The following is an 18,524-nucleotide window of genomic DNA, read 5'->3' as shown; positions in this document are numbered from 1 at the left end:
CGTTACCGGTTCTGGTCACCGGGATCAGGCCGCAGTCCAGGCCTGTTTGTGCAATTCAATCAACAAGCGCGTTGTTTATAATCCGGTGAGAAATTGCGTGGTACTGGAATTCGAACGACGGTCTTCTTGCATGCGTGTCGGATACTCTACTTCTACGCCACCGCTGCACTATCCTATCAAGAGTTATCAAACAGTTCTTCGAGGTGACAAATACAAATATTGTCACCCGGTAGCCACGGTGAAGCAAGCAGCAGAACTCAGAATGGCGAAATTTGCGTTTTATTGGGCGAACCTGTGCCCTTAAAAACAGGCGACCCTCAAAGCACAACAATAGCGGCAAACACAGCCATTATCAAAAATCTTATCTGTCAGTCAAGCGCACCAGCTTTTACACATCCGCAGCCCACTTTATGTCCACTGCAGGACGAAGGCCTCTCCCGGTGATCTTTATTCAGCCCGGCACTGTGCCAACAAATTCCAAATAGCGTCTCCATATTTCTTAATTTCATCGCGCTGTGACGAAGAAGATCGGCAGGCTGAAAAGCCCCGTTGCCATCGCGTGGCACGTACCCAGTTCGTTCGCTGGCTGCGCCCTACCTGTTGGTGCTGAGTTTGTCACTGCTGCTCTACGAGCCGAATAAACCCCCTTTACAACTCCATATAGTGTTCTGCTGTCCTCGACTGCGCATCCGTTATCTTGGTACACATTCTGCAGCCGTAATGGTCGACCTGTTGTCACCCACGCACTAGATGTCCTGCCCTGCTCCATTTATGTTCTCTTAAGGTCAATTAGAACGTCGGCAATCCCGGTTTGTTCTCTGTACAAACCATTATTTTCCTGTCTTTTAACATTACTCCCAACGATCGTCATTCCATTGCTCTTTGGGTGGTGTTCAACTTTTTTGGGAGCTTCTCTTTAAGTCTCCCATTTCTGCCCTACATCTTAGCACAGGTAGAAGACACTGAGTGTACCCCTTTGTTTTCAATGATATTGGTGCGCTTCCAGTTAGGACCTGACGACATCTCCCGAATGCGCTGCTACCCATTTTCATTATTCTATAAATTTCCGTCTAATGGTAAGGGTCCGCTGGGAGTAATTGGCCTAGGTAAACGTACTCCTTCACAGAGTCTAGCATGCTAACGATTGTTTCCTTGACCAGCTGTTATACATTATCTTTGTCTTACGCATAATAATCTTGAGCCGCACTCTTACACACCCTCTGTTAAGGTCCTTGACCGTTTGTTCTAACTCGTCGCCACTATTGCTCAACAAGGCATTGTCATCTGTAAATTGGAGGTTGCTGCGATATTGGCCGTTGATCCTCACACCTAACCCTTCGCAGTTTAATAGCTTGAATACTTCTTCCAAGCACAAAGTGAATAGCATTTGAGATATACGGTTTCCTTGTCTGACCTCTTTCTTTACAGTTATCTTGCAACTTGTGGAGAACGAAGGTAGCTGTGGAGATATTCTGCAAGATACTTCAGAAATCTTCATGTACTCCATGATAATGTTTTCCCTCTATGACTGCTGATATCCCTACTGAATAAAATACATTTTCGTAATCTACAAATGTCATATAGAGAGGCTGATTGTACTGTGTGAATTTTTCGATTACCTGGTTGACGACATGGATGGGATTCATTGTACCAGCCTGCTCCCTTGGTTGACTGACGTCCAGTGTTACCCTTTATTCTATTAGAGATAATCTTGCTGAATGTTTTGGATAATACCGGAAGTAAGTAATTAGGCCTATTATTTTACAATTCCTTCGCTTCTTCTTTTTTTGGATTAGTATATTTTTTGAATTATTCCAGTTATCCGAGACAATTGAACCACATAGACACATCGTATGAAGGGCCGCCAGCTCTTCATGCATGATGTGTACTCCATCTTTGCTTAAATCGACTGTTATTCCATCTTCTCCTGCCGGTTTTCCGTGCTTCATGTTTTGCAGGACCCTTCAAACTTCATCGCTAGTTATAGAAGGGGCCTCTGTAACCTGTTCAGTACCACTTCGAATCGAGTTATCGTGAATGCACTGAGTATTGTGCCCGTATGTATAGAATTTTCTACTGCTTTTACTCTATCTTTGAGATTGTTGCTCACATTACCCTGCTTATCTTTCAGTGCAAATGTGTTGGCTTGTCCTACGCTAAATTTCCTTCTTACTGATTTCATGCTGCGTCGATATTTAGTGCTTGTTCTTTCTTTCTCACGTTATAATTTCGAATATACTGCATTTTCTCCCAGTCCATCAGTTTTGACAGCTCCGCGAATTCTAGCTGATTTAGTGAATTGGACACTAATTCTTTGTCGTTTCTTTATTACGTCGTTTGTTACTTAGGAGGTCTTACCTAATTGTTGCCTTGGTGCCTTGACACCAACTTCAATCACTGCTTCTGATGCCAGCCTAGTTGCGCTGCAAGTCATTACCACTGTCATCATCTGTATTCTAAGACTGTGTATTTCTTTGCAAGCGCCATATTGAGATGATCTGCTCTGACCCTTACTGCGTGTAGGTTGCCTGTTTCTCCTTGATCGGTTTTACGCTTTCTTTCTTGAAATTTAGGTGAATCCTAGTCCTCACTAACCTGAGATCACCACACTTTATCCTATCTAGCACTTCTGCACCCTGCACTACGCTAGCATCGGCAGAAAGTATGAAATCAATTTCACTTGTTAGTCACCATTACGGGCTTTTCCAGGTCGACTTTTTTGTGCACTTCCATAAGAACGTGTTCATTATACACGGCTTATTACCTTCTGCAGATTGCACCAACATATCTCCTCACAAGCCTGGTTCTACCTACTTTTCCAGTGATGTTCATTACTACAGTATGCGGAGTTTTTTTTACTTTTCTCACCGCTTAATAAACATCTTCATAAAGCCTATATACGTTATCATCATCTAAATGGGAAGCTGGAGCGTAGGCTTCTACTACATTTAATCTATACCTCGTATTAGGTTTCATTACTACTACTGCTACCCTCTCATTAATGCTGTAGGATTCGTCAGTGTTAGCCGCTATGTCCTTATGGATTACGAAAATTACTCAATTCTGCTTCTTCTCTTGAAGTCATCTCTAGCAGAGAACGTGGCCATGTTTCAGCACTGTACAAGCTTCACTAGTTCTTCTAGCCTCACTAGGGCCAATGATATGCCTAACCATGCCTCATAGTTCCTAAAGGATTCCTGGTAAGCGGGCTTCACTTGAGACAGTTCGTGTGCTGAACGTTGCCAGGATCAGTTTCCATTGGCGGCCCGTCCGTGTCCAGAGAATCTTATCACATTCTGCTGTGTTACAGAACTGACCGCCTTGGTCAAGAGATCCAACTGTTGGGGACTGAGGGTCATCGGATAATCGAATGAGTCGTTAAGGAGGGAGTGACGGAATAATGCACCAGGGAGGCCAATTCCTGTTCTGGTGAGGCAGTGTCTTTTCTGGAAACACTGTGGGTTTTCCTAATTTGGTTTTGCATAAATTAGTGCAGCGCCACTGGCATTCGGCGTTTTTGCCACTGTGAGGTGCCACTCCAAGCGTGGAGATGAAGTATACTGGAGGAGGTGAATTTGGGCATCCCACCATCACACTTAAAAAGATGGCGCGAGGATTCGAACTTCTCATACGGCAAGCAAGCATCCAAGCTAGCTGATTCAGGTAATCCTGCAGGCTGTGAGGCCACCTTATGTCTTGAAAAAAGTGTGAGGTTTTACGTGAAAAAACAGTGGAGGACTCCGGAAAGTTTGACCTCCTGGGGCTCTTTAACGTGCACATAGATCTAAGTACATGCGTGTTTTCGCGCCCATCTAAATTCGGGTGCCATGGCCGGGATTCAATCCCGCAACCTCGTGCTCAGCAGTCCAACACCATAGGCATTAAGTAACCACGGTGGGTCTTATGTCGTAGAATTATAGCCCAGGGAACCCTACATGCCTGTGATGTCAGTAGTGTTATTCTAAGCCCTTTTCGCAAATCTCACATGCCAGAAGACATCCTTGAATTCTCCTCGATTGACAGGTTTTGCTGATTGTGACAGGTAGCACTACATAGTATTTCTCAAAGGTTATAACATCGTGCTTTCGGAATCTCCCGTACGCATGCGGCCATGAACGCGACTAAGTGCAGGATGTATTTTCGGAGAATTTTAACACTGCTTAATACTTGTGTGCAAAAGGCTTCAGCGCTAACCAGGAATCCACGACATGCGTATGCATAGAGATACACCCATCAGGTCAATGTCGCGTCTGCCTGCCTCTGGCACCGGGGAAGCCCTTTCAGAACAAGTCGGAATTTCTACCCCCTCGTCGTTTGTGTCCCCAAAAAACGAGTCATCGGGTGTGAGATGGGCGCATTCGCAGACACGTACACCGAAAAATATACCGGCACTTTCGTTCACGGGCTAATCCCAAGAGTGGCAAGACGGGCTACCAGAACAATATGGTTCTTAGCCGCGCGTAGAGCAGGCGACCTTAGAAGCAGCCTTTATATATGCTTGGACAGCGCTTATACGATGCCTTCTTCGATCTGCAGGAGACGCGTCTGCGATCACGCAGACGTGGTTTCTATACTTCGCGCGGGAAAGCTATTGACGTCCGTCTTGATGGTCTTTATCCCCTTTTTCTACAGGATCACAAACGGAATCATAGGAAAACGAATATAAGTGAAAATGTAAAAGAAGAAAATGGAGGAAAACTACCATCGTTTTGGGCAATGATGAAAAGCTGTACATGAAGTTGGCATCTGTTGTGGCTACGTCAGTTTTCCTTCTCTTTTGCATGGTACTGCAACCCTCCTCAACACTTTTCTCTCTTCCTCTTGCGCGACAAATTTTGCATCACCTAAGCAAGCACGTTTTGGTAGCGCGCTTTGGAAGTTGCTGTGCGTACATTTTTGTACCTTTACTATGTTATAAAGTGAACTGCGCTAACATCTCTTCATGCATTAAGCTTCGCGAATATAGTTGCAACATAGGTATAATTTTACACGTTGTACACATGAGTTTACGCATCAGTCACAGAAATTTCCAGAGTAAACGGTAATGCCCGCGTGCCTTCCAGAAAGTTCTACGCAATTCGCGTCCCACTTGCAACCGGATTACACAAGCATCGATGACAACAGAACTTCGATAGCATTCCAGAATTTTCCGATATCTGTGTGCGCGTCCCACGCTGAGCGATAACATTTGTCATACTCCGTTCCATACATAGCAGTCCAGGCTGTAGAAGCTACGCAAAAAGTTCGGTCAAATAAAGTTATCACTTCGCGCGTTCCGCCTATGGTTCGCTTGACGTGCCATCCATGGTTCGCTGCGCACCAGCAGCGTTCGCTCGCGTGAGGATGCGCATGAGGCTCCTCGTGACGGGTTGCAAATTAAAAAGTCGGAAAGAAGAACGCTAATAAAAAGAGTCGAATGCAACACGTGAGAAGCCATATACCACAGTGCATGTTTCCAAGATTTAGGATGCGTTTCATTCAGTACTGAGCCTAAATAAAAACGGTCAAAGTAGAGACGGTGAAAAGCACTCACCCGAAAAAATAGACAAGTACAAATGTCCATATGCTGGCTCAGAATGGGATGAAACTAGAACTTCAATCTCTCTTGAATACAGAACTTTCTCATGTCATCATTACGTCGCCTACGCGAGTTACGGCAATGTTCTGCCTCTAAAAAGCTATGCGATATATTTGTGTGATGGAATTTGCTTCAGCAATAAATTCATGTCCCTTTTCGTTGTTTCATTATTTTGCCCTTATACTCACGTTTTCTTACAACTCTGTCATTTGATTCCACGACTACTTTATTCTTACTTCCAACCATGGTGGTTCTCTCTTTTAGTATAGAATTTATCCATTATACATAATGTCTGCTTTTGTTTACCCGCTACGAAGCTGCCCTGTTTGTGAGGTGGCCAGATTTCCCTCATGCTGCCATGTGCAGCGTTTTTCCTAGTCATGTTCGCAACGCAGTTGTTGGAAAATAAAATTATTTCAACACGGAAATGAACTATGATGTGTTATATATCAATGAAACTAGAAAAACAGCTCAAATTAGGGTGTATTAGTTCGTGACAGGTTGGTCTATTTTAGCGATGTTCAACAATATGTTTGGCGGCATCATATCTACAGATACAGCAACAATAACTTGAATTGAAATCGTGCTGATCTCTAACCTGTCTTTCGGAAATGACTCGAGATTGTATCACTGTTGCTTGCTTAGCCTAATTCTATGTTTCATAGTAGAATTGCATCATTTAAAATTTTCGAATTATACGATTCCAATGAAAGGTCCCGGCTGGTCAGCATCTACTTATTTGCACTGATCCCTTTCAATTTGGATTCGTGAATCAGCACATGCTTGCCGGTTAATTTGAACTTGAGGGGTCATCAATCGGTGGTCTGACCCCAATGATGGCCTCAATTCTGTGGCCCTTACTGTTGTCTCACCTGTCTTGGAGAGCAATGAAATTAGATCAATTCCTCTGGTCTTAGCAACAATAACAGAATACAACTCTACTATTTAGCAATTTCATTCACTGCAGCACCCTTTATGCTAGCAGTTAAGGCACACAACCGCAAAATGCACTAAACGAACTAACACTGTGACTGAGCACAGCATCACCAGATGTCACTTCAATGTTGCTGTTTGAGACTGAGTCCTAGCATTCCGTTAAAATAGCAATGCTATGACCGAAACCTAGACACCGTATAAATGTTGCCAACTATTCCTGCTAATCTCACCTCCCGCATGGCCTGGTGAAGTTCCCAGAAAGCCGGCTCTGAGTACTCAGTGAAGACGTTGCGTGACCCGTGGACAACAGCCGGTGGTCCCTCGGTGCAGTGTGTTCCGTGCATGCAATGATCGGTCCGGTAGTTCCACCGGCACGAAAACACCAACAGGCGTTCAGGGTTGGTGCCAAAGAAGATGTTCAGGAGGTCCTGATCCCCCCAGGGTATGTGCTCTCCATAGATCTGCTGCAGTGGCCTCATGTGCTCCTCCAACCCAAACTTCCGCATGCGGGTAAGATTCATTAGCATCACGCCTGAGTTGACACCTGTGTTTGGCAGGAAGGGGAAAGTTGGCAAAAGAAATCATGAAATGCCGATTGCAAATTAGTAGGAAGGAAGGTCCGGTCTATCAGATTAGACTGATACCTCCAACTGATCAAGAGATACAAACACTCATCTGGTCAGACAACGTGTAAAAATAAAGGGTGTGGATCACCAAATAAGTAAAAAGTACTTGTAATTCAGGTTTAAGAATATGTACGTATCATCTGTTGGAGATGGATCAAATATTTCTTAAAATATAAGCTAGCTTTCGAATTGGTCAGTGACCACCACCTCCCTTGTATTTTTGCAGTAGTTCACATTTCAAAGACTGATTACAAGCCGTGCAAACTAAGATCACAACTTCCTTTTCAGAGTAGCAATGTGATTCGATCGCCAACGTTGCTGACCTGACGTCGCTGACTTCGCAAAATGATTCTTGCATTTTGCAAATGCTTCCCTGCCTCAAAGAACTTTTCAAAGTCACCAGGCCAAGTCGCTGCATGTTTTCAGCTTCATTTTTTGCTGGTGATTGGTGGATACTGAAGCGCACCGTTTCAGTTCTGCATTTTGCTATGTTTAGGCTGCGCTTACACAACAATGACGGACCTGGCGGAAAGCATCCCATGGCTGTTCAATTTATTTCGGTCATCTACTAGTCTTTTACATTCACCTGCATCTTAAGTAGACCATTTTTGCGTTGTGCTCAGGCTACAATGTTGGGAACCGAGTCCGCAAGTTCATGATCTGCAACAGAGAGCCATAGTCGCTGAGCGAGCCACTGGAGCAGGTACTTGAAAGCTGAGATTCGATGCTGCAATAAAGGTACTGCATTTTATCAAATTTTAAAGAACTGAAATGTACACTAAGCACTCCTTTATTCTCACAAAAGATAAAAATGAATGAATTGCACAAAAAACATGAACCATACTTCAAACAGCGTGAACAAGCCTTGAAGCAACTGCACTATATAAGTAGGACAGCTCTCACGCATGTGTTCTCTTATGCATGCCTCCCTCACGCTTTTAGACAGATTGTATTGCATGTCTTATAGGTGTGCCCAAGAATAAGTCACTTTGAAATGTAAGCATGTCATTTTCTTTCGCAGAAACATATTTGCAGTTCAAGTTGATGCCACGGAAACGGTAGGGTCTATTACTGTAAGCGATGAAGCAAGCAGGCTTCATGACCCAGTTGACTAATTCTTTACGAGTTATGAAAAGCTGCAGGAGCAGTTTCTTAAGGTTCGGTCGACAGAAAGCCGAGTTAGCTGGTAAGGATTCTTTATGTAAAAAAGAGGTGAGGCGTGCAGGCAGGACACAAGAGTACAGAAGTGGGCAACACTAACGCCGACTATCAACTGAAAGGAGCATTTCATGGGAGTAGGCAGCAGCTTTATTGCGCAGGTGCGGCACCTATTAGAAGCAGGTTATCCTAGCGTAGCAATGGCCACTGTGACTGAACGCCTAAAGAAGTCGGTTTCGAGGGGGACGGACATGATTAGAGAAAGAAGTAACAGCAAAAATAGAGTAGTGGCTATTCCGTACATTTATTCAGTATCGCACAGGCTTTAAAAAGTTGCAAGTAGATATGATTATAATGTGGCTTTCACTGCTCCTAATAAGCTAGGTAAGGAATGCGCTACCCTGGAGAGCAAGAAGGAGCAGGTAAAAGGCAAAAAAAGAACAGATATTTGTCCAGTGAAGCACAATGAGAACAACAGTTTTACGTATTGTCGTATGGGTGTGGTTTATAAAGTTCTCTTTAGCTGCGGCCACTTCTACGCAGGAAAACTGGGCAGTGTATCAATGATACGGTAAAGGAACGTAAAAGGTCGTTAACCGGTGGATCGCCATCTAATCTTTCCCTACATTGCTAGGATTGTAACTGCCCACCCGAGGAAGATGAATGCACAATTTTTACCGGCATAAGAATGAAGATACGCGTCTCATGGTGGAGGCATGGCATATCTATAATGGTGGAAGTGTGCGCGTGAGTCAGGCTTCGGTTACTTTACATAAGGAAGAGGTTAAGTGCCTTAACAGTTATCCCTCACGTAGACCGGCGCATGTACCCGACTGACACGTGGGGATACCATTGGAGAGCTTGCGCAGATGAGTTTTGTGTCTACTTTCTTTCTTCGCCTGAGTGCTCCCTTCAGTTGATCGTCGGCGTTCGTGAAGTCTACTTATCTATACTTGTGTCCTGGCGGCACGCCTCACCTCTTTTTTTGCGTAATGAGTTGCTGAAGGGTTTGCACCGGAGACTTTTGCGTCAGATGACAGTGCAAGTGAGTGACTATTGGCGTGTGTGATCACTTCAAGCAGCTCCTCCTGTCCAATACCTTTATTCACGAATTTATTAGCTACCGTGTTTTTTATTTGGAGATTACTGATAACCATATTTGCTGATTTAGCACCATATCTCAATTTGTTTCATATCTAGATGCTAGCAAACTGAGACAGTGAGATTTCTTTGAATTTCGCTAAATTTTCACTTTTACGACCTAAAGCTCAGGTTAGTCTACTATATAGATAAACACGCTTAATTTCACAAGTGAGTTGAAAACCCCGCTTTGGTTAACATACTGAAAAGAATTCAACTATTGGTTCAAAAAAAGCATTGCCATTTTACAGTGTAATGCTTTTGCATTAAATATGGCTTGAGGACCAAGCAGGACCAGACAGGATTCCGTAAAGGCTACTCAACAATAGACCATATTCACACTATCATTCAGGTGATAGAGAAACGTGCGGAATGTAATCAACCCTTATATATAGCTTTCATTGATTACGAGAAAGCGTTTGATTCAGCCGAAACTTCAGCAGTCACGGAGGCATTGTGGAATCAGTGTATAGACGAGCCTTATGTAAAAATACTAAACGACATCTATAGCGGCTCCACAGCCACCGTAGTCCTTCATAAAGAAAGCAACAAAATTCCAATAAAGAAAGGCGTCCGACATGGAGATACAATCTCTCCAATGCTTTTGACAGCGTGTTTACAGGAGGTATTCAGAGCCCTGGATTGGGAAGATTTGGGGATAAGAGATAATGGAGAATACCTTACTAACTTGCGAGTCGTTGATGATATCGCCTTGCTTAGTAACTCAGGGAACCAACTGCAATGCATGCTCACTGACCTGGAGAGGCAAAGCAGAAGGGTGGGTCTAAAAATTGATCTGCAGAAAACTAAAGTAATTTTTAGCAGTCTCGGAAGAGAACAGCAGTTTACGATAGGTAGTGAGGCACTGGAAGTCGTAAGGGAATATATCTACTTAGGACAAGTAGTGACTGCGGATCCGAATCATGAGACTGAAATAATCCGAAGAATACGAATGGGCTGGGGTGTGCTTGGCAGGCATTCTCAGATTATGAATAGCAGGTTGCCTTTATCCCTCAAGAGAAAAGTATATAACAGTTGTGTCCTACCAGTACTCACGTACGGGGCAGAAACCTGGAGGCTTACGAAAACGGTTCTACTTAATTTGAGGACGACGCAACGATCTATGGAAAGAAGAATGATAGGTGTAACGTTAAGGGATAAGAAAAGGGCAGTTTGGGTGAGGGAACAAACGCGAGCTACTGATATCTTAGTTGAAATCAAGAAAAAGAAACGGCCATGGCCTGGACATGTAATGGGGAGGGAAGATAACCGATGGTCATTAAGAGTTATGGACTGGATTCCAAGGGACGAGAAGTGTAGCAGAGTGCGGCAGAAAGTTAGGTGGGCGGGTGAGATTAAGAAGTTTTCAGGGACAACATGTGCACAATTAGTACATGACCGGGGTAGTTGTCGAAGTATGGGCGAGACCTTTGCCCTGCTGTGGGCGTAATCAGGCTGATGATGATGATGACGAGTCACAGGTTGCTCATGGTTGTTATTCCCTATGTGAGACTACGCAGATACGTTTCTCAGTATACAAGCAATCTCTTCGTAAAAACGAACGAAGGTGACAGCTTTCTTGTTGCTTTTGTGAGGTGGATAACAAAACTATTTCTCTGGAAATCAAGACATTTACACAGGTGTGAGATTCAGCAATTGGTCGTCACAAAACGGACGGATGGAAAATGTGGCTTATTGCTGGGTCATAACGATGAGAAGTTGAGACCGTAAGGAAAGCACTATTTCACAACAAAGATAGGAAATACCAGCACGGACTGCGTTCTTTATGCTCCGAGAAGTGTCTTGCTTATTGGTGATCTGTTGTATACACCATTCCTTAAAATGAAATTGAGAGGTGCGGTGCGTTGAAAGTGCATGGTCGTTCCAAGTAATGCTGTATGGGAAGGTGTTGGATTAGTGTTCACTACATGGGGTTCTTGCTATGTACTTGCCTAAATTCAAGTACGTTAGTATGTTCGCTTTCCAGCTTTATTATGTGCCGCTGCTTCTACGGCCATCCATTAGCTGAAGTTAAGTAAGCATCACACAGTATTAGCGAATCAGAAACCAGCGTGCGTACATACGCCTTTTCTTACCAAGCGGTTGATAGAAGGGGTGCTTCGAGAAGTTCCGGTACCAATTATTGGCGTAGTCCTCACCCTCGGGGGCCATCGCCGCCAGGTGCGAAGTGTTCATGGATGCGAAGTGCTGCCACAGCATCTCAATTGGGCTTACGAAAAGGACATCGGCGTCCACGTAGATCACAGCGTCCACGTCCGGCAGCAAGCTCTGTGAGCAGTTTACATGGTGCTGTATAGTGCCAACAAAGGTGCACTCCTAGTAGGTGCGTTCAAATTGTTTCATAACTGGCACATGCGTTAGCTGACGCCAGCCGTGAGTTTACGTACGGAATCTGAGGAAAGAAGGGATGTGTGTCTCTTCCACTTGAATTTTTCTTCCTTCTGCGCGGTTTAAATAGATTAGTGACACAAAATCAAGGGAACTTCATCAAGTTCGATGAAGCTGGAGTTGAAATTCATCGATTGTTAAGCAAGCTTCTTTAAAAATCCTTGCATAATCCAATATTAGGGCTGGAATTCTCCGACATAAGGTGGTCTGACAGCCTACACAATTTTCTGACTGAGCTAATTGGGACACTGTGTTGTCACAGTCAGAAGCTCAAATCAACGCTGTTTGTATGAAGGTGGGGAATTCGAATTCACCTCACCGTGTAAACTACGTATCCAGGCTTGGAGTGGCACACGGCGCCGACAACATCGCAGAGAGCAAGTGCAGCTATATTTATCCAGGTACAACCAAATTCAGAAGACCCACTAAGCTCCAACAAGAGGCCCCCTTACCAAAACAGCAATTGGCCTCCTTGGTGCAGTATTCTGCCACTCCCTTCCAAAGGACTCATTTGATTACCCAATGACCCTTCATCAACATCGTCATCATCAGCCTAGTTACGCCCACTGCAGGGCAAAGGCCTCTCCCATACTTCTCCAACTACCCCGGTCATGTACTAATTGTGGCCATGTTGTCCCTGCAAACGTCTTAATGTCATCCGCCCACCTAACTTTCTGCCGCCCCCTGTTACGCTTCCCTTCCCTTGGAATCCAGTTCGTAACCCCTAGTGACCATCGGTTATCTTCCCTCCTCATTACATGTCCGGCCCATGCCCATTTCTTTTTCTTGATTTCAACTAAGATGTCATTTACCCGCGTTTGTTGCTTCACCCAATCTGCTCTTTTCTTATCCCTTAACGTTACACCTATCATTCTTCTTTCCATAGCTCGTTGCGTCGTCCTCAATTTCAGCAGAACCCTTTTCGTAAGCCTCCAGGTTTCTGCCGCATATGTGAGTACTGGTAACACACAGCTGCTATACACTTTCCTTTTGAGGGATAGTGGCAACCTGCTGTTCATGATTTGAGAATGCCTGCCAAACGCACCCCAACCCATTATTATTCTTCTGGCTATTTCAGTCTTATGATCCGGATCTGTGGTCACCACCTGCCCTAAGTAGATGTATTCCCTTACCACTTCCAGTGCTTCACTACCTTTCGTAAACTGCTGTTCTCTTCTCAGACTGTTAAACAATAATTTAGTTTTCTGCAGATTAATTTTCAGACCCACCCTTCCGCTTTGCCTCTCCAGGTCAGTGAGCATGCATTGCAATTGCTCTCCTGAGTTACTAAGCAAGGCAATATCATCAGCGAATCGCAAGTTGCTAAGGTATTCTCCATCAAGTTTTATGCCCAATTCTTCCCACTCCAGGCCTCTGAATACCTCCTGTAAACATGCTGTGACTAGGATTGGAGATATCGTATCTCCCTGTCTGACGCCTTTCTTTATAGGGATTCTGTTGCTTTCTTTGTGGAGGACTATGGTGGCTGTGGAGCCGCTATAGATATCTCGTATTTTTACATAAGACTCATCTACACCGTAATTCCGTAATGCCTCCATGACTGCTGAGGTTTCGACTAAATCAAACGCTTTCTCGTAATCAATGAAAGCTATATATAAGGGTTGGTTATATTCTGCACATTTCTCTAAGACTTGATTGCTAGTGTAAATATGGTCTATTGTTGAGTAGCCTTTACGGAATCCTGCCTCGTCTTTTGCTTGACAGAAGTCTAAGGTGTTCCTGATTCTATTTGCGATTACCTTAGTTAATAGTTTGTAGGCAATGGACAGTAAGCTGATCGGTCTATAATTTTTCAAGTCTTTGGCGTCCCCTTTCTTATAGATTAGGATTATGTTAGCGTTCTTCCAAGATTCCCGTACGCTCGAGGTCAAGAGGCATTGCGTATACAGGGTGGCCAGTTTCTCTAGAACAATCTGACCACCATCCTTCAACAAATCTGCTGTTACCTGATCCTCCCCAGCTGCCTTCCCCCTTTGCATAGCTCCTAGGGCTTTCTTTACTTCTTCTGGCGTTACCTGTGGGATTTCGAATTCCTCTAGGCTGTTCTCTCTTCACTATCGTCGTGGGTGCCACTGGTACTGTATAAATCTCTATAGAACTCCTCAGCCACTTGAACTATCTCATCCATATTAGTACCGACATTGCCGGCTTTGTCTCTTAACGCACACATCTGATTCTTGCCTATTCCTAGTTTCTTCTTTACTGTTTTTAGGCTTCCTCCGTTCCTGAGAGCCTGTTCAATTCTATCCATATTATAGTTCCTGATGTCCACTGTCTTACGCTTGTTGATTAACTTAGAAAGTTCTGTCAGTTCTATTCTAGCTGTATGGTTAGAGGCTTTCATACATTGGCGTTTCTTGATCAGATCTTTCGTCTCCTGCGATAGCTTACTGGTGTCCTGTCTAACGGCGTTACCACCGACTTCTATTGCGCACTCCTTAATGATGCCCATGAGATTGTCGTTCATTGCTTCAACACTAAGGTCCTCTTCCTGAGTTAAAGCCGAACACCTGTTCTGTAGCTTGATCCGGAATTCCTCTAGTTTCCCTCTTACCGCTAACTCATTAATTGGCTTCTTCTGTACCAGTTTGTTCCATTCCCTCCTCAAGTCTAGGCTAATTCGAGTTCTTACCATCCTATGGTCACTGCAGCGTACCTTGCCGAGCACGTCTACATCTTGTATGATGCCAGGGTTCGCGCAGAGTATGAAGTCGATTTCATTTCTTGTATCACCATTCGGGCTCCTCCACGTCCACTTTCGACTAACCCGCTTGCGGAAAAAGGTATTCATTATCCGCATATTATTCTGTTCTGCAAACTCTACTAATAATTCTCCTCTGCTATTCCTAGAGCCTCTGCCATATTCCGCCACTGACTTGTCTCCAGCCTGCTTCTTGCCTACCCTGGCATTGAAGTCACCCATCAGTATAATGTATTTTATTTTGACTTTACCCATCGCCGATTCTACGTCTTCAGAAAAGCTTTCGACTTCCTTATCATCATGACTGCATGTAGGGGCATGAACTTGTACCACCTTCAATTTGTACCTCTTATTAGGTTTCACAACAAGACCTGCCACCCTCTCGTTAATGCTATAGAATTCCTGTATGTTACCAGCTATTTTCTTATTAATCAGGAATCCAACTCCTAGTTCTCGTCTCTCCGCTAAGACCCGGTAGCACAGTGCATGCCCGCTTTTTAGCACTGTATATGCTTCTTTTCTCCTCCTAACCTCACTGAGCCCTATTATATCCCATTTACTACCCTCTAATTCCTCCAATAACACTGCTAGACTCGCCTCACTAGATAGCGTTCTAACGTTAAACGTTGCCAGGTTCAGATTCCAATGGCGGCCTGTGCGGAGCCAGGTATTCTTAGCAGCCTCTGCAGCGTCACAGATCTGACCACCGCCTTGGTCAGTTGCTTCGCGGCTGCTGGGGACTGAGGGCCGGGGTTTGATTGTTGTATTCATATAGGAGGTTGTGGCCAAGTACTGCACCAAGCTAGCCAATCCTGCTCTAGTGAGAGAGTGCTTTACCGGTTCTGGTCACCGGGATCGGGCCGCACTCCAGGCCTTTTTGTGCCATTTTCTCAACACACGGTTTTTTTTTTATTTTCTGGTGGGGAATTGCGCGGCACCGGGATTGGAATCACGGTTCTCTTGCACTGGAGACAGATACTCTACCGTCCGCGCAGGAGTTATATAAAAATAAATAATGGGGTTTTACGTGACAAAAACCACTTTCTGAATATGCACGCCGTAGTGGAGGACTTCGGAAATTTCGACCACCTGGGGTTCTTTAACGTGCACCTAATTCTAAGTACACGGGTGTTTTCACATTTCGCCCCCATCGAAACGCGGCCGCCGTGGCCGGGGTCCGATCCCGCGACCACGTGCTCAGCAGTCTAACACCAACCACTGCGCAACCACGGCGGGTCCCGCAGGTGTTGTACGCCTCATTTAACCTACAGTGGTGCCCTATTTGATCAGTCAAGGTGGACGAATCTGAGCTCGGTTATACCGCATGGATTGCACTCGGCTAGAGAACCTGGTATTTATGACCTGCACATGTGTGGCCACACATGATTGAGGATATGTAAATTTTGGCCTTCAATGGCCCTTACTCCCCAACAACTGCACAGCTCCTGACCAAGGCAGCGGTCAGACATGTAAAGCAGCAGAGGGCGCTAAGAATGTCTGGAATCGGACCGGCCGCCAATGGAAACTGACCCTTGTTTTATTTATCATTGGCCTTAGTTTGGTTAGAGGAACTGTTGAGGCTTATACCGTGCTCACCAACGGTCACGTCCTCTGCTATAGAGGACTTCCAGAGAAGAAGCAGTATATAGTAATTTTCCTAATCAATAAGGACATAGCAGGTAAGACTGACGAATCCTACAGCAATAATGAGGGGGTAGCCGTAGTCCTAGTAAAGCTGAATAGGAGGCATAGAAAAAGCTAGCGCAAACCTATGCTCCAACCTCCAGTCACGATGATAAAGAAATGAACAGATTATTTGAATTATCAATGCGACAAGTGCAAACTCAGTATCTTGTAGCCATGGGCGACTTCATTGCAAAAGCGGGGGAAAGCATACTGGTGAACAAGGAATTGTCACCTGTGGCGTGGAATCTAGGAACACTCGAGGAGAGATGGCAGGATCTCCGGAAATAAATGAACTGCGAATAATGAACACCTTGTTTAGGAAGTGTTGGAACACAAGTGCACGTGGAAATGTCCTAATGTTGAAAAAGGAAATGATAGTGTTTTATAGTTTCTGCTGATCTCAGCATACTGCAGGGTGTAAAAGTGTTAGGTAGAGTAAATTGTAGTGATCGCAGGTTAATGAGCGCTAGGATTCACCATAATTTGAAAAGAGAAGGGTAAAATTGGTCAAGAGGAAAGGCGCCAACCTAGACGCGCTAAGGCTAAAAGCACACGAATTCAGGTTGGCTCTTTCAAAAAAATATGCCGCGTTAGAGCGCAGAGATGAAGATGACATTGAGGCAATGAATGAAATCATAACTATGCTTGCTTTAGAAGCAGCAGTTGAAGTGGGAGCAATGTAAGCAGTAGGGTACGCCCTCCGAAGTAACAAAGGACATAATAAAGAAATGACACAGGCTGCATGTGTCCAAACATAGAGATCATATAGAATTAACAGAACTGTAAAAATATTTACCATGAAAAAAATACGGGATATTTGAAATAATACCGCGCGCGAGACTGAGGAAGGAGTAAAAATGGACGCAGTCTGAAATCAGCGACAAAGAAACTTGGCATCAGATAAACTAAGAGATGTGCATTGAAAGATTTGCTGGGTAATCCATGATTTCAAACATATACTAAAAGCAGTGGAAGGATTCTATACTGATATGTAGTATATATACTTCATTATATTCTATACTGAAGCCACGATACCTCCATTCGAAATAGTATTGAACAGATTACAAAGGCTCCTTCTATAACAATCAATGAAGCTAGAAGGCCTTGCAAGACATGAAACCGGGAAAAGCGGCAGGAGAAGATGAACTAGCAGTCATTTTAATGAACGATTGAGGAGTTATATTTGTTGAAAACTAGCGGCCCTTCGTAAGAACTGTCTACCGTCTTCACAGATCCCTGAGAACCTAATCCACAAAAAGGGAGATGTTGCAAAATTTAAAAATTATAGGCCCATTAGCTTACTTCCAGTATTATATAAAATATTCCCCAGTATAGCTTCCGATAGAATAAGGGCAACAGTGGAGTTTAGTCAACCAAGGGAACAAGCAGGTCTCACAATAGATAATCTACAATGAATCATATCCATGTTATCATTCAGGTAATCGAGAAATCCGCAGAGTACAATCAGCCTCTCTGTGTGGCTTTGAGAGATTACGTGAAGGCATTTGATTCAGTAGAGATACCAGCAATCATAGAGGCATAACGTAATCAAGGAGTACAGCGCGCTTATGGAAATATCTTGGAAATTATACACAGAGATTCCACCGCTACCTTCATTCTCTACAGCAAAAGTTGGAATGTGCCTGTAAAAGACGGGGTCTGACAAGGAGACACAATCTCTCCAATGCTTTGCACTGGGTGCTTGGAAGACGTATTCAAGCTATTAAACTCCGAAGGCTTTGGAGCGAGGATCAACGGAGGATATCTAGGCAACCTTCATCTGTAGATGACAGTGTCCTCTTCAGCAACACTGCGTTCGAGTTGCAACAAATGATTGAGGACTTTAACAAAGAAAGTGTAAGAGAAGGGTTGAAGATTAATATCAAGAGAACAACAGTTTAGGATCGCCAGTCAGCCTGTAGAGTCTGTGAGGGAGTACATTTATTTAGATTAATTACACGCAGGGGACCCTGATCGTGAGAAGAAAATTTACAGAATATAAATTCTCTTGTTTCAATACCTTTATCGCGGACCGACGCAGCGCAACACTTAGGCAAGCTAGCGCACTCTTTGACATTGGAGAAGTGGCACACATCTGAATGCACTCACCATCGCTTGCATTCCCTCGATCCCTCTATGCAAGTGCGGCTGTTACCAGGTCTTCCGCGAAATGAGGAAACAGTGCTGTGCCGCTTACGTTTGGGAGTCGCATTCACAAATGCTTATGCATTTCTGATTGGAATGGCTGATAGCGCCGAGTGCAATGCCT

At 44.3% G+C, this 18,524-nt stretch overlaps 1 protein-coding gene across 6 annotated transcripts in view; it reads right to left on the bottom strand.

The window, feature by feature from the left end:
• LOC135919123 (glucoside xylosyltransferase 2-like) overlaps nt 1-18,524 on the bottom strand; it is a 79,137-nt gene that overhangs the window by 15,900 nt on the left and 44,713 nt on the right. For 5 of the 6 annotated variants that reach the window (XR_010569888.2, XR_010569887.2, XM_065452850.2 and 2 more), the window contains exons 6-8: nt 11,847-11,900; nt 11,535-11,727; nt 6,745-7,058 (exon numbers count right to left, since the gene is read on the bottom strand). Coding sequence is in view for 4 of the 6 variants with exons in the window: in XM_065452850.2 (XP_065308922.1) it covers nt 6,745-7,058; nt 11,535-11,727; nt 11,847-11,900 (561 nt within the window). In the remaining 2 variants the exon portion in view is untranslated. The remainder of the gene's footprint in view (nt 1-6,744; nt 7,059-11,534; nt 11,728-11,846; nt 11,901-18,524) is intronic. The other variant, XM_065452851.1, reaches the window with a different exon arrangement.

Source organism: Dermacentor albipictus, chromosome 9 (assembly GCF_038994185.2).
Source record: "Dermacentor albipictus isolate Rhodes 1998 colony chromosome 9, USDA_Dalb.pri_finalv2, whole genome shotgun sequence".
Classification (NCBI taxonomy): Eukaryota; Metazoa; Arthropoda; class Arachnida; order Ixodida; family Ixodidae; genus Dermacentor; species Dermacentor albipictus.
The sequence above is the reverse complement of the archived record's forward strand: the minus strand, read 5'-3'. Positions and strand labels throughout refer to the sequence as shown.